The sequence below is a fragment of the Alligator sinensis genome, unplaced genomic scaffold (genome assembly GCF_000455745.1).
Source record: "Alligator sinensis unplaced genomic scaffold, ASM45574v1 scaffold216_1, whole genome shotgun sequence".
Taxonomy (NCBI): Eukaryota; Metazoa; Chordata; order Crocodylia; family Alligatoridae; genus Alligator; species Alligator sinensis.
In genome coordinates, this window is record NW_005841868.1 from 4697999 (window position 1) to 4711824 (window position 13826).

The 13826-nt window shown below is 46.5% G+C and overlaps 1 protein-coding gene and 1 long non-coding RNA gene across 3 annotated transcripts in view; one reads left to right on the top strand and one right to left on the bottom strand.

The window, feature by feature from the left end:
- Positions 1-819: 819 nt before the first annotated feature.
- On the bottom strand, positions 820-10905 carry LOC102371185 (zona pellucida sperm-binding protein 3-like). 2 transcript variants are annotated; one of them, XM_006016832.3, is made up of 10 exons: positions 10751-10905; positions 8758-8966; positions 7985-8097; positions 7433-7524; positions 6697-6877; positions 6117-6225; positions 5203-5294; positions 4056-4153; positions 3406-3523; positions 820-2489 (listed from the first exon to the last, which is right to left on the bottom strand). In XM_006016832.3, the coding sequence occupies exons 1-9, from the start codon at positions 10812-10814 to the stop codon at positions 3408-3410; spliced, it is 1074 nt and encodes a 357-aa protein (XP_006016894.1). In that variant the 5' UTR covers positions 10815-10905; the 3' UTR covers positions 820-2489; positions 3406-3407. The 2 variants fall into 2 exon arrangements, with proteins under 2 accessions (XP_006016894.1, XP_006016895.1); XM_006016833.3 differs by lacking the exon at positions 820-2489 and adding an exon at positions 2549-2564.
- Positions 10906-11039: 134 nt separating this feature from the next.
- The window catches only part of LOC102371625, a 5387-nt gene continuing 2600 nt past the window's right edge, over positions 11040-13826 (top strand). The window contains exon 1 of the long non-coding RNA XR_323025.3: positions 11040-11428. This is a non-coding gene — a long non-coding RNA (uncharacterized LOC102371625). The remainder of the gene's footprint in view (positions 11429-13826) is intronic.

Below are 13826 nucleotides of genomic sequence, written 5' to 3' on the forward strand. Positions count from 1 at the left end.
GGGAAGTTACTGTGTCTGAAGCTGCAGATTTTGTTAAGTGGCAAGGAAGAGAAATTCCAAAGGCACATAGGCAGAGTCAAGTTCATACATATTTGGTGAGAGACAGGCAGGGTAGCGATGACTGTAGCAGGTAAATGGTTCATTTATCCCCCCTCCCCCCCAGCCTGGCTTTCACCCACTGACTCCTCAAAATTTACAACATTCACTGACTGCCTTTCTTGCATGCATACCAGCCTCTGGCCTCTTTACTATTCATTCCATCCAGGAAGAGCATACACCAACTACAGATGCTTCCTCAGCCTGATGAAGGGTTTTTAAACCCAAAAGCTTGCTAAGAATCCCGCCCCCCCACCCCAACTATTTGGTTGGGCTAATAAAAGATACCACATTTACCTAAAGAACCTTGTCTGCCAGGAAGTAGAAAGACACTTTTTGAAATACTTCTAAAGGATCTCAGGTCCAGGGGGACACAAATGACAGCCCTTGGCCTTGTATAACAGTTAAGAGTCACCTGGTGTCCTTCTCAAGAGATCTTTGTCTATGTTAAAGGTGTTTTTCAAATATTTCCAACTCCTGTCAACACCAGTGCAGTGTCACTAGAGGCTAGAAATCCTGCCTTGCCTCGATTACCAGAACATTGCATAAGTGCCTGCTGCTCCATGTAAGCCTATACCAAGGGAATTTAAAACCAGCAGGGTACTTACAATCAGCTGCCAGCAGACTGCAAGCTGGAATTCCAGCACAGGGAAGACTAGTCCAGCTCTCTTGCTGGTAAATGCAGAGTGTTTCAAGCTTAGACAGGAGCCAGTTGCCTGTTAACAAACAGAGGTGGGTTTGTTCCAAGTAGCCAAGATGGTAAATAGCAAGATGGTTTTAGTCAGCAGAAATAACATCTCTGCTTGACTCTGGAACAGGACCAACTTTTTTGCAGCATCATTTTAACATGAGGTTGTGAACTCAGAAGCTGGCTTCTGAACTACCATGAGAGCAGATAAGGCTCCTAACAGAGCTGGGAAACAGCTATATTTCTCCAGGTCACAAGTACTAGCAAACATTGGGAGAAGAGGGATTTGTTTTCAAGGGAGGAATCATTTTCATGCTTTTCTTACCCAGCCTCAAGGAGGGATGTGTAATCAAGAGTAATCCGACTTCTACTTGAAGTTGCTAGTATGAAGCTATAGTACCTTAAATTCTCTCATGCCCTTTTGGGAGAACACAGGAGAAGGTTCAGCTGATCTACAGTTGCACTTCAGATTCATTTCCAGATTAGAGAATCCAACTTCTACTGCTCTTTAACAGTGACTGTCAGAGCAGGCTGTAAGTGAATGCAAGACATTACTGTAGCAAGAGTGATTTTGTGCTGCAGAAGCCTGCCAGCTCAGGCTTCTGAATTAAGGGCAGGGGCAAGGCAGTGCAATTTAATTGCCTGCTACTTAAAACAGGCTGCAGAGTGACTGAGTGAATCCTAGCCCACTGGCTGCATACTAAGTGTGACAAGGCAAAGGCATAACTTCTAGACCAGAAGAATCACTGACCCATCCCTGATTTCTTCACGTGGAAGGTAGTGTTCTACCCCAGGGGAAAGGGGAACTCCTTTTATTGGCAGGGCCTTAGACACTATTAAAAAAGGAGTTTCAGAAGAGCTTAGCGTTAAAGTTAAGCTGCTGGATATGACAGCTTCTACACTTTCCATGGCTCAGCATGTATAAAAAAAAAAAAAAGATTCATAGGATTGTAGAGTCAGAAGGGACCACAATGGATCATCGTGTCTGACCCCCCGCCCCTGGCAGGAAGGGCAGGCAGCCTACAGCACCCAGGACTCCCAGGCCGTCTCCCATCCAGGTACTGGGCCTGGGCCTGCTTAGCTTCTGAGATCAGATGCAATCAGTATGGTCAGGCTGTAGGCAGGTGGGAGAATAGGGCTGTCAAATACACAACTCCAGGCACAGCTCTCCACACTGCTCTCCTGTGGTTGCCATCAGGGTCTCTGGCCTCCCCTTCCCTCCTCAAGCTTTTACTTCCTCCCCCTGCCTCAGGGAAGGTGGGAGGGTAGGGGGAGGAAAGCTGGAAGGGTCATGGGCACAGTCCCTGGCCATTCAGAAGTTGGACAGCTCTGTATTCAAGGCAGCTACTGCAAGACAAGGTTAACTACAGAGATGCCTCCTGATACTTGGTGCTCCCCCATCCCACCCAGCAGAAGCCAAGACAGATCACAGATTGTGTGTATGCATACGACTTATTCTCCAAACTTTTTTTTTTTTTTTTAAAAGCTGCCAAACCCCGCCCCCCCAGCCAAAACAAACAAACAAACCCACAACTTTGACTCATTGCACATCTGTACTAAACACTTGCACCATCTGCTTCTTCTGTAATTAGTCCCTCAGAGCACGAGTCCTCAGCCAGCTTGATTCTGGAGCAGCAGCCACTGTGGAAGGAGAAGCCCAGGCACAGCACCACTAGCACTGAAACCATAAGCAGGACACCAATAGCTGCAAGACAGGAGGTGGGGGAAAGTTTCAAGAAGCAGCCATACCTATGGCAATTTAGTAATCCAAGGCCCTTCCCTTCCAATATAAAATAGAAAAAGGTAGTTAGTCATGTTTGGCTGAAAAAAAAAAAAAAAATCAGGCAGAAGGCCAACAACTAGTACATCTCTACCCCAACCTCTGCCTCTTATATGGTGAGGGTTCCTTGCTGAACACTGCTTTTATATGCACATAGCTTGGGTACAGGTTTCATGCACAGATTAATTAAACCTGTAAGGCCTAGTCAACCCAAGACAAGGGCTTCTCCCACCATCCCTCCCCACTCTAGGAGCATGTCAAGGCAATTATTTCTTACTACTTTTACCCTAGAGCTCTCACAGGTGAAGCACCTGACAGCCTGTCTGTGAGAAACATCATATTAACTGGCTAGTACAACTTGAAAAAACAGCCTTCTGTCTTCATGGAAGGATACTACTCCAGTGTACTTTTTGGTAGGTCAAGGCTCTCAGCTGCCTGTTAAGGCTGTGTGCTAAGAGACTTGAAGGCAATATGTGGGCAAAGGCAGCACCTCTCCATAGGAGAGCCAGACACCCACAGCATTTCCAATTAAGGTATTGAGACCAAGAGTACAGGTCACTGAGAGGAGGGATATCTGGAGGGATTGTGGCTACAGTTCATATATCCCATCTTTTCAGCGATTAGATGGAGAATTCTCTTGAACAAGGAGGCAGGCAGTTCACATGAATGCTTCTCCTCTCTACTTCCCAATTTAGTAAACGCTCAGCCGACAACTCCTAGCTTTACAGGCAGCGAGTCACCAGCTAGAAGAGGACATATTAACCCTTCCTCACTATACTCCAGACACCCTAATTCTGTCAAGTCAAAGCTCCAAGTCACAAAATTAAGTGAAGATAGTTACCTTTATAACGGTTGACTGCAAGAGAGCCATTTGTAGCTTCCGGTCTTTGGAGCTGGTTTCTGGATCTTCAAGGGCCCAAGTACAACAGCATGGATAAGCCCCCCTTTCTCTGTAGAGTCTTAGGATAAAAGACAAACCTGAAAGTTTCTCAACAGCTGTGAACAAAAGGCTGTATTCTTCAAGCCTGAAAAGTAGGCTTCTCCTGTAGGCAGTGAAAGTACTACAAAACACTTCTGCCTTGCCCAGGGCTGCCCTACACAGGCTTCAAGTGCTTTTTATCTGCAGAATGACCAGCTAGCCAGCTGCAGTCTGCCATTAGGTGGATAATTGGGGGGGTGGGGGGGGGGAAAAACAAACCCAGCATCACCCACCATTAGTGAAGGATTGGAGCAAGTGTGATACATATGCTTTAAGTGACAGTTATCCAAGATATTGGAGTCAAGATGCTAGACTACAGAAGTCATATTTGAAGGCAAAAAGCTCACTCAGAGACCATAGAAGAGCTGCATGTTTGGAGGTGGGGGGCTGAGAAGGGAGAAGTCTCCACTCTATTTCTCTGAACCTTAGTTGCCATGTTCAAGCTGCTAAATCTTGATAGGACACCATCTCCCCCATAGTGCCACAGACCTCAGGTCAAAAGGAGTCCTTACCTGCTAGGGCTCTCTTGTGGCGCAAGCCTGTTTCTTGGCAGAGAGTGTCACAGCAACCACACATGTTGCTTAGAATAGGATTATCCAGGAGTTCCCACCTGTTGGATGGGAGCAGTAGGAAAGGACCGAGTGAAGATTAGAGGTCTTAAAGCAAAGGAGAGGAGGCAAGTCTCAGGGTATTGCTAGGTCTGCCTGCTCAATTCCCAGGCATCTCTCAATTTAAGAATCTTTCACAAAGTCTTAGAGGAAAAACAAACAAACAAACAAAAAAAACAACAAAAAAAACCACACCAATTCTTTGCTTTTAGCAGTAGCTGGTATGTTGGCTGTTTGGAGCAGAATGAAAGGGACTTGAAACTTGATGCAACAGGGGTGTGCTCTTGCAAGTAAAGTGAAGTGGAGAAAGCATGGATTGCAAATACAAATGGGAGCATTCTTACTTGTGAAGAAAGGATTTGGAAGAGTTACAAGACTTCTCATGGTAAAGTGGGAAGAATTTTGTCCCTCACCCTCAACCAAGACTTAGCTTTGCTGGTTGCTTTTTATGACTGAACCTTGAACTTGGTTTTGTTAAGCTTATTCCAACAAATAACCCTTATATAATAAGGCCTGGGAATAATGCCTTCCATTGCAAAGATTTAGAGGCACTGTATCTTTACATCATGTCAATCATTTTCACACTGTCTCAAATGTCCAGAAGTTATACATTCAGTCAAGATTGGACATATGGATCCATTCCAGTTAGATATGGGTTACTGTCATGCTTGGAACAAGTAAGGTTGGTAGTACATCTGAAGCCATATAAAATTCACCAGCCAGCTCCAAACCAAACATTTGCAGTTAGGCAATCCTGAAAAGGGTTTTAAACACTTCCAAAGCTAATAAACCTGGAACGCATTCACCTTTAGCCCTTATGACAGGCAATATCAGACAGAAGAGCAAGTGGACCAAAGTTATCATGGGCTCAGGTGGGCAAAACCACTTTGTTGCCAGCTGAAGAGTGCACCTGAGGCATGCCAACATGCCACATGGGACAGACTCTGTTCAAGCTTGCCATGCAGAACAGACTATGTTCAAGCTTCTTTTAAACACTTTCTTGGAACGCAGGTCATTCAGTTGATGGTCCTCCTCCCACAACAGCCCTTACCTATTTGTGTCCCTGTGGAATGAGCAGGCCTTCCTAGTGGGGTGCATGAGCACTTGGGGGTCCCAGACCAGCACCTGGCAGTGAAGATAGATCTGCAAAGCAGGAGAAAGGGAAAGAGATGGCTTAACTGCCGATTAGAAAGGAACAGGCTCCATAGATGCATACTTGGGGAAAAACAAGGAGACTTCATTTAAACACCAGCTATGAGTCTCTGGGTTCCAGTAACAGAGGTGGATGTGGCAGATACCCACATATCCATGTAAAGTCTTTGAATTGGTGACTGCATTAGATCCATTATGAACCTATGCTTCTTACCAGTCAGAAGACTTGTGAGGCTCCCAGACTACTGCCTAGTGGGGGCACACGTACATCTAGCACATCCAGGAATTTGAACTAAACTAGAGCAACTCAGTGTTAGCTTTAGAACAACATTGGTTAAACTTCTTGCAAGAGTCAGTTTTGTGAAGGCCAGATGATTAATGCTATGTCTGATGCCCTTGCTTAGAAGCAAGGCATGTCAAAGGATAGACTGTGTGAAGCTCCTGCCGTTACTTGAGGGAAGCATCTTGGGAGGTAAGTTACACTGCTACAAACTATGGGAGGACTATGACAGAGAGGAGCCAATGACTCAGCCCTCTTTCACTAGGGTTTTGGACAGCAGGAGATTTCTCATACAGACAGGACCACACATTTCTTAGTTTGGCGATGGTAGATTACCAAACTAGATGGTACAATAAAAAGCTGCAAAAATTTTTTTCTGTGTAGACCTATAGTAGTTGCAGCCAGAGACTAGCTTTAAATAGTCCTGGCTAGAAACATCTCCGGTATAATTCAAGTTGATCCAGGTACTTATACATTTTTTCTACAAGACGTCTCGACACCAGAAGTGGCATCTCAGGATGCGAGTTACTTACATCTGAGTCCACACCAACAAATCCAAAAGCCTGCAGGGAAACACTGATAGCTTCAGGAGCCTTTCTGGGTAGAAAATGGGAGTTTGACACTTTACCTTCCACAAAACACCTGAAACAGAAAGGCTGGATAAATCAAATCAAGGCCACAGCAGTTGCCTCTGAATAGACAATAATTGTTTGGCCCTGATCTACTTGGCTGTTCTCTCTCTCTCACACACACAAAGTCTTTAAGTTGTTGAAACTGTGTTCAAAGTGAGTGAACTATTTATGAGCAGTGCCTACCCAAGGTTTCAGCAAGTTAACCTACAGCAGTGATGGCATTGGGGGGGGGGGGGGGGGGGGCGCGTGAGGGCCAGTGATCAAGCCAACCACCTGCCTTCTATCATCTTCATTTGCCAATAAGCTACACCTTATTAGTTAAGGCAGGAGGCAGGTCTGAAATAAATATTTGATCAGTAGAAGTTATTTAGGAGCCTTCAGATATTAAACATATTCAGTCAAGATGCTCATGTGATTGCCTGAACTCTACAGTTTCCAAGCTAAACAGATTTCATGAGTTGCCCGAGCAGCAGATAGTTACCCATGGTTTGCAATAATGCTGTAGCTCCTGGGAGATCTGTGGAGTTCTGGGGTTGTGGTGGCCATGCACTCATCCACAAAAATCTGCAGAGGCTGGTGGAAGAAACTCTGTACAGCAAACTCTATATGAATCTGAGAGCCCAGGGGAAAGACCGGGAAGTCTGAAGGGGCACTGAAGTCCCCTGCAAGGAAACAGGATTTTGTATTTAAAGATCATTTCACAGGCTGCTTGTGATACATGTCACAGAATGAGACTTCCAAGTAGTCAAAGCCTTTTGCAAATGTATGTAGAGTCTTTTGGGGAAGGAAAATTAGTGTTCTCCAGTATTAGGCCCATGAATGCCTGCCAAGATAGCTAGCATGCTCTTCAGCTCTTTTCCCCTAACCTCTATGATAAGTTATCACAAAAAGGTAGTCCCTCCCAGATGTTACCAGAGTGGCAGGATTTTTTTTTTTTTTTTTAGGCAAGAGAGAAAACTAACAAACCCACTGCCCTGAGTGTAAGGCTGAAGACAAGACAAGTGACAGAGGAAGAAAGTCTCGGGTCGGTTTCATGAGTCTTCTACAAGAGAAGTGGCAGCACCCACACCACCTTAAGAGGGGGTAAATTAGGTCTAGTTTTAGGACACTGTTTAATAGTGTTGGAAACAGGCAGCTCAGTTAGGGTGGCTCTCTGCACCAGAGATCATGGGGAAATCTGATGGTAGCACCCAGCCTTTCAGTAAGAGTTGTCTTACCGTTCATTAGCATCACCTTGAACATCAGTACACTGGAGGCAGACAGCTGACCAGTAACAGAGGATATATTTGTATGAGTCAAGGATTTTGCACTAGGAAGAAATACATTATTAGACTTATTATTTCTGAAGGGTAAATTCTTGCTAACAGGCACAGAAACTAGAAGAATCCTGAACTGAGTAAGGCCAGCTTGCCAGCCTATCCTTGAGCCATGCTAGAATGGTTAGATTACCCTTCTTTCCCAAAGCCATGCAGCATACAAGAAACTGCTGCCAGATTCTTTTTTACATCTGGGATTTAAGGCAAGTTTAGTACATGACCAAAACCCAAGAGTAGTTCTGCCAACTAGTACAGCTTTGGCCTACTGGTTAGCATCTCCTTCAGCACTCAAAGAAATAGGTCACCTACATCAGCTGGTTTAAGTCTTCCCTTATCCAGCTTGTATCACTACTCATGCTTGTGAAGGACTAATTTCTCATTAGTGGAGCTCATGGTAATTTGGGGATTTTCACTTAGGCATCATACTAGTAAGCCCAAGTGCTGGCAACTTACTCATAATCAGTGCAGTTTATTCTTTCAGTGAAGGAGGTGGCGTAGTATCTGCCTCTCCCAGAGGGAGGCCTATAGGCCAAGTCGGTGAAGTGCTCAAGCACATTCCCAGAAGTCTGTAGGGATCAGGGAAAATGGAAATTAGAACAATCATGTTCCCACTTTCTCCTCCAGGCCACAGACTGAGGGCTAAAATTCCTCCACAAGGAAGCAAAAATGTGTTTGCACTCCTGATGAACTACATCCAGAAATATTGCTGATCAGCCCCTGCCTTGGTAGCAAAGACATTGGTCACTGACTTAACAAAAGAAAGACAGACTCAACAGGGGCTAAACTGCACAGGTCTCTCAAGCAGTTAATATTTCTCTTCCATGGATACTAGACAACTTACTCTGTCCTTATGGTTCCAGGACCATGAATTTCTCAGTCCACATTTAAAGCAATAGTACAGAAAGGAGCATTCAGATCATCTCAGTGGGAGATATTGGTGAGGCCCAGATCCTCTATGTATTTAAGCATATCACTCCTGTTAAAGATCTGTGCAAGTTTGGTGCCTAAAATCCCTTTAAGAATCAGAGCCTTTGCTCCTTTCTCACTTCTAGCCCAGCAAATAGCTGTAGTTTTCCTATTACAGCTGCTCTGTCAGAGAGCATTTCCACCCTCATGCACCCCCAAACTAGAAAGAGAAGCTACTTTAGAGGCATTTGAAGAGCCCACAACTCCAAGCAAAGGTGAAGCTCAAGGCCTCTGCTTGTCTAAGGAGCTACCAGACTCACCAGCTGTGAGAAACTGCAGTCCTTCAGGTCATACTGAAAGTGCAGAAGGCCCTGTTGGTTGTTGATGATAGAGTAGGGGCAGCTGCCCAAATGCAGGAATTGTGGGTCAAGCATGAGGCCAGCTCCCTGGGGGTTCAGGTGTACGGTCAGGTGGATGCTGGTTTTATTGCACTCATAGGATACAGAGTAATTGGACACACTCCTTCTCCCTACAGGAAGATGCAGTCTTGTGAGCTAGCAAAAATGCTTATGTACATTCCATCTCCCCAGAACTACCTAATCCCATTCTCTAGGCTATTTATAACAGGGTGCTTTGCTCCCCCCCCGGCCTTTTTTTTGGTTTCCTTCCCCCCCACCCTTTCTCCATCAATATGGTGGGGGAGTGAGTTCAGCCGGGCTGGGGGCGGTGCCTGGGGCCCAGGGTGGGAATGCACAGCTATAGGGCCCAAGTGGGGAGAGGGATAGAGCCACAGGCAGCTCATCCAGGGGTGGTGAAGGTGCGGGCTCCCTGCCACTGTGCACACTTACTGGGAGAGGGGGTGCACATGCTCCCCAGATTTGTGCATGGGGCAGGGGTAGATACAGGCTGGCAGCTGCAAGCTTGGGACTCCCTGCCCTGCTGCCCTCCCTTTGGGGGCCGCTGCAGCCCAGCAGGTGGGACCCACATGGCATGGCAGGGCAGGGAGGCTCAGTGCCACTGCCAGGAGCCTCACACCATCATGGTGAGGCATCCCCTGCCCACCCAGAAGCAGTGGGGGTGGCAGCACTGAGTTGTATCCCCCACTGCTGCCAGGTAGGCAGGGGGCATCTCACCATGGCAGCACAGGGCTCCCAGCTGCTGTTCTGCCCTGCCACAATGGGTCCCACCTGCCAGGCTGTGGAGGCCCCCGGGGCAGGCAGCAGGGCGGGGAGCCAAGAGCCCACAGCTCCCCCAGGCTTTACCCAGCCATGTCACCTGTGGGGGAGGGGAAGCCAGGTTCCACACTTTGCTTCTCCCCAGTGGTTGTCACCTCCCATGAGCAGCAGCCGGGGCCTGGATCCAGGTCCCTGGCCCTGTAGGTCTGGCAGCCGGGGGCCCCCCTCCAGCAGGGGTGGGGTGGGGAGTGAGGGGCAGTGGCATGGGCAGGGCACCAGATGCATATCAGAGCTGCTCAGCGGCACAGAGCAGTTGGGGGAAAGAGGGCAGCCACAGCTGGACTCATGTCTTGGGGGCAAGGGGAGCTCTGATTTTCCATGATAAAAAACCCAAAATCAAATGCCTAAGTTTATAGGTATTTATAATTTATTTTATTATAGTGACTGAGGCACTGGTAGGCTTCCAAAATTGTAGTTATAAAATTGATAAAACATTGCATTTAACTGATACCTCTCTATAGAGTGGCATTTTGTTTTAATTGCAGAAAAATAAAGGCGGGGGGGCATTAATCAGAAAGTTGGCTATTTTTAAAATGGAGAAAACTAGGATCCCTTGCAATTATTCTTTCCAGGCTACATTAGGGCAGGGTCCTGAAGTGGACACCTCACAGCAAGGAAATGTTCCAGTCCTACTGAAATTAGTCTGTTACAGAAAGGGGTGTGGGAAGTCAGGTTTTAGAAATAGCCCAGGAGTTACTCATACTAGGTTTCTATATCTAGATGCTTAACAGTTAAGAACAGAAGTACATGGTCAAAGCAAACAGCTCCTATAGGAAAGGCGTGTTCAGTGTTGCCAGCTCCAGTTGTTTTAGGTGAAGGCTTACAATATTTGATGGTTTTATATAGAGAGACCAGGTCTGGAATTTGGATTTTCATGAAACAGAGCTCTCATTCACAGGAAACCAAAAAACATGACCCAAGAACATACACAAAGGGCAGAAGCCCAGATAGCAGGGGTTTTTGTCTTTTTTTAATGGTTTTGAACTTTGAGCCAGTTTTGAGGTTTTTCAAGCACTTTTGCTACAAAACACTAGACCCCAGCTCAGAGCTGCAGGAACTCCCCAGATGGGGAACTTACCTCTCCGAGCAGCAAACACTGAGCTCCAGGCAAGCACCACCAGTAACTCTTTCCACAGCCCCATGATGCTAGACTCACTGTCCTAGTACAGGAACATATATTCTCAAAAGAAATTATAGATGTATATCTTCTGATAGACAACCTCTGTGATCAGTGCCAGTGATTTATACTCCACACCCCTCCCAGTCAAGACCTGCTGAGCCCAGCAGCCAGCACAGGTGCTAGGAATTCCTCATTTGTTTCAATCAGGAAAGATCCCGGCCCAGTTGACAGAGCAGCTTCCAGTTCCCACTCACAAGCAAATCCTATTGTTTGCTGCAAACCCTGCCCCTGCTAAACCAAGCCCAGTGTGATGGGCAAGTTTGTTTTTACCCTGAAATAAAATAGTTTTCTGTAGCATACTGTTAGGTTAACAATAATTTAGATTATTAAATAGTATTAGCTTTGTAGCTAAACACAAGGCATGACCTGTGGCCTAGCAATGTTGCTGACCACAAGACAGAATGATAATTAAGCCAGCCATTTTCTTATGTCAAGTACCTTAACCATTTTGTTAGAAAAAAGCAGAAATTAAGTCTGTGTACTGAGTACCAGCTGCAGCTAGGAGTGAGATAAGATAAGGCGGGCCCAGAGGGAAGAAGATGGTACAGTGGAGTACAGGAAAACAGATTGGAATGTGTAAGATAACACTAACTTTTTTCTTCTGGAAAAGTACTGAGATTTGTAATGCACCATGTAAGGAGATGATTACCATAAGTATTGCATATTCAATAACCTTGTAGTTTTCTTTGTTAGAAAATGTATAAAAGACAGCCCCACCCTTAAGTCGGGGCCATTTTGCGTCTTTGCTGTTTTATGGTCTTTACTCAAGTAAATAAACTGTAGTTAACCCTTCACCTGTGTTGTCTGGTCTCTAAGCCAGCTAGACAACGGACACTACGGAGTTTTCTCCCATGACACCAGAGAACAGGCAGGTGAGTCCCCTGCAGATATGCCCCACTGGGTTAGGCTCTAGGGAGCTAGCTAGGCTTTCAGATGCCTAAAGGAAGTCAGTGGGGCTCCAGGCACTGTCTAGATTTGCTGCCACACAGCAGTTTGCAGAACTGAGGCCCTTGGTTGCAATTTCTTTGCAGCTATATATCCTTTGCAGAGCATGCTGGGAGTCTGTCCCCAGTAAGGCAGCAATATGCAGGTAGTGGGGTCTGTGTACGAAGTGGGTGAGCTGAATGTAATGCTAGCACTGCCATGGGGCCTGATCCTGAGTAGGGCTCTTGGACTCCATTGGTAAATATTAACCAGCAAGTGGAAGCAGCAGAATAAGTATCTTGATGTGAGACTTTCTCTGCCCTTCAGTGTGGAAGGCTTTATCCACATTGAAACAGGTTTGCTGCTAGAGATGAAGCTGCAAAACTTCCTTGTGGAGATGAAGCTTATACCTCTTCCCTAAGTAGGAGAGGCTCTTCTGGCAAAAGGAATTTGTGCCAGTACAACTGCATCCACACTGTGGCTGGTGCTTATATAGTTATAGTGATGAGGGGTGGGGAACAGGGGTACATAAGCATTATTCTTTATCAACCCATACTTTGTTGACCTATACATCTATGCCAGCAAAACTTGTAAGTGCAGCCCCCTACTGGGCTGATACATCAGGAGGTGCTGCTTTTTTGGGGTTCCACAAAAGAGATGTCCTGGCAGTCGGGAGTAATTTAAAATCCAAATTCTGAGCACAATAGCCCTGGTATCCTGAACAAACGTCACCAGGAAGGTGTCCCCACATTCTGCCTTCCTGAAATCCCTCCCGGTTTCTTCCAGAGGAGGCAGGCTTCACTTCCTCTCTGACAACAAGGCTGATGTGCTGCCATGTTTCAGTGGTAGGGAGTATGCATCCCACTTAAAGAGGCTGTGAAGTGATTAGGATGTATAGCAATCTATACATGTTGGGTATTAACAGCAGCTGCAGGACTGGAAAGTCCCTGACTATAGTAAAAGTGAGTAGCAGTGCCAGCACCACATGCAACTAACCCACTTCACATACAGACCCTGCCTCCTACACATTGCTGCCCTGCTGCTGACAGACTCCCAGCATGCTCTGCAAAAGCAAAGTAGCTGCAAGGCAACCTGGATTGATTATTAGATCTTGGAGCTTTAGCTGCAGCAGTGACCTATTTTAGAGCTTCACTCTGCCCTTGCACATGTGCTTAACGTTAAGCATATGAAAATTTGTAGAACAAAGCCCTTGATTCTCTGCACAGCTACCCTGGATAGGGCCCAATTCTGAATGGGACTCAGGTCTCTGGTCTGCCACTGACCTGCTGCATGATTCTGATCAAGTCTATTCTACTCTCAGTGCTGTAGTTTCTTCATCTGCAAAGCAGGAGCAATAATAGTGGCCCACCACTGAAACATGTTTAAGGAGCCTGGACTAAAAAGCACTGCACAAGCATTATTCTTTATCAACGCTCAGATCTTCTAAGGCAGGGGCATCAAACATCTGGCTCGTGGGCCAGATGTGACCCATGGAGGTGGGACATCCAGCCCACAAGGCTTCCCACAAGGCCTGGAAAACCCACCTCCAAATCCAGCTTGCAGGGCTGGAAATTTGGTAGTGGGGTAAGAGGCAGCGGTGCTAACCCCTGGAACAGCCAGCACTGCTGTGTTGACAAGGGCAGCACTCTGGAGGTTAACACTGCAGTTACTTGCCCTGCTGCCAAATTTCCTGTTTGGGATCTCCACTGGGGATGCAATTCTGCGCAGCAAGGTAAGTATCAGTGGCATTAACCTTGTGGATGCTGATCCTGCCAACCTAACACCTCTGGCTGCTGCAGGGAGTTAATGCTGCCATTATTTGCCCAACCACCAAATTTTCAGGCCAAGATCCCCACTGGGGACACAATCTGGTAGCAGCAGGGCAAGCAACAGCAGCGTGAACTCCTGTGGCTGCCAGAGTCACTGTGCCAGCAGGAACAATATACAGAGAGTTAATGCCACTGCTACTCACCCTGGCACTGTAGTTCAGCCCTCAAGAACTGCCATGATTTGGAATGGGTTTATGCGGCCTCATGAGTTTGACATTCCT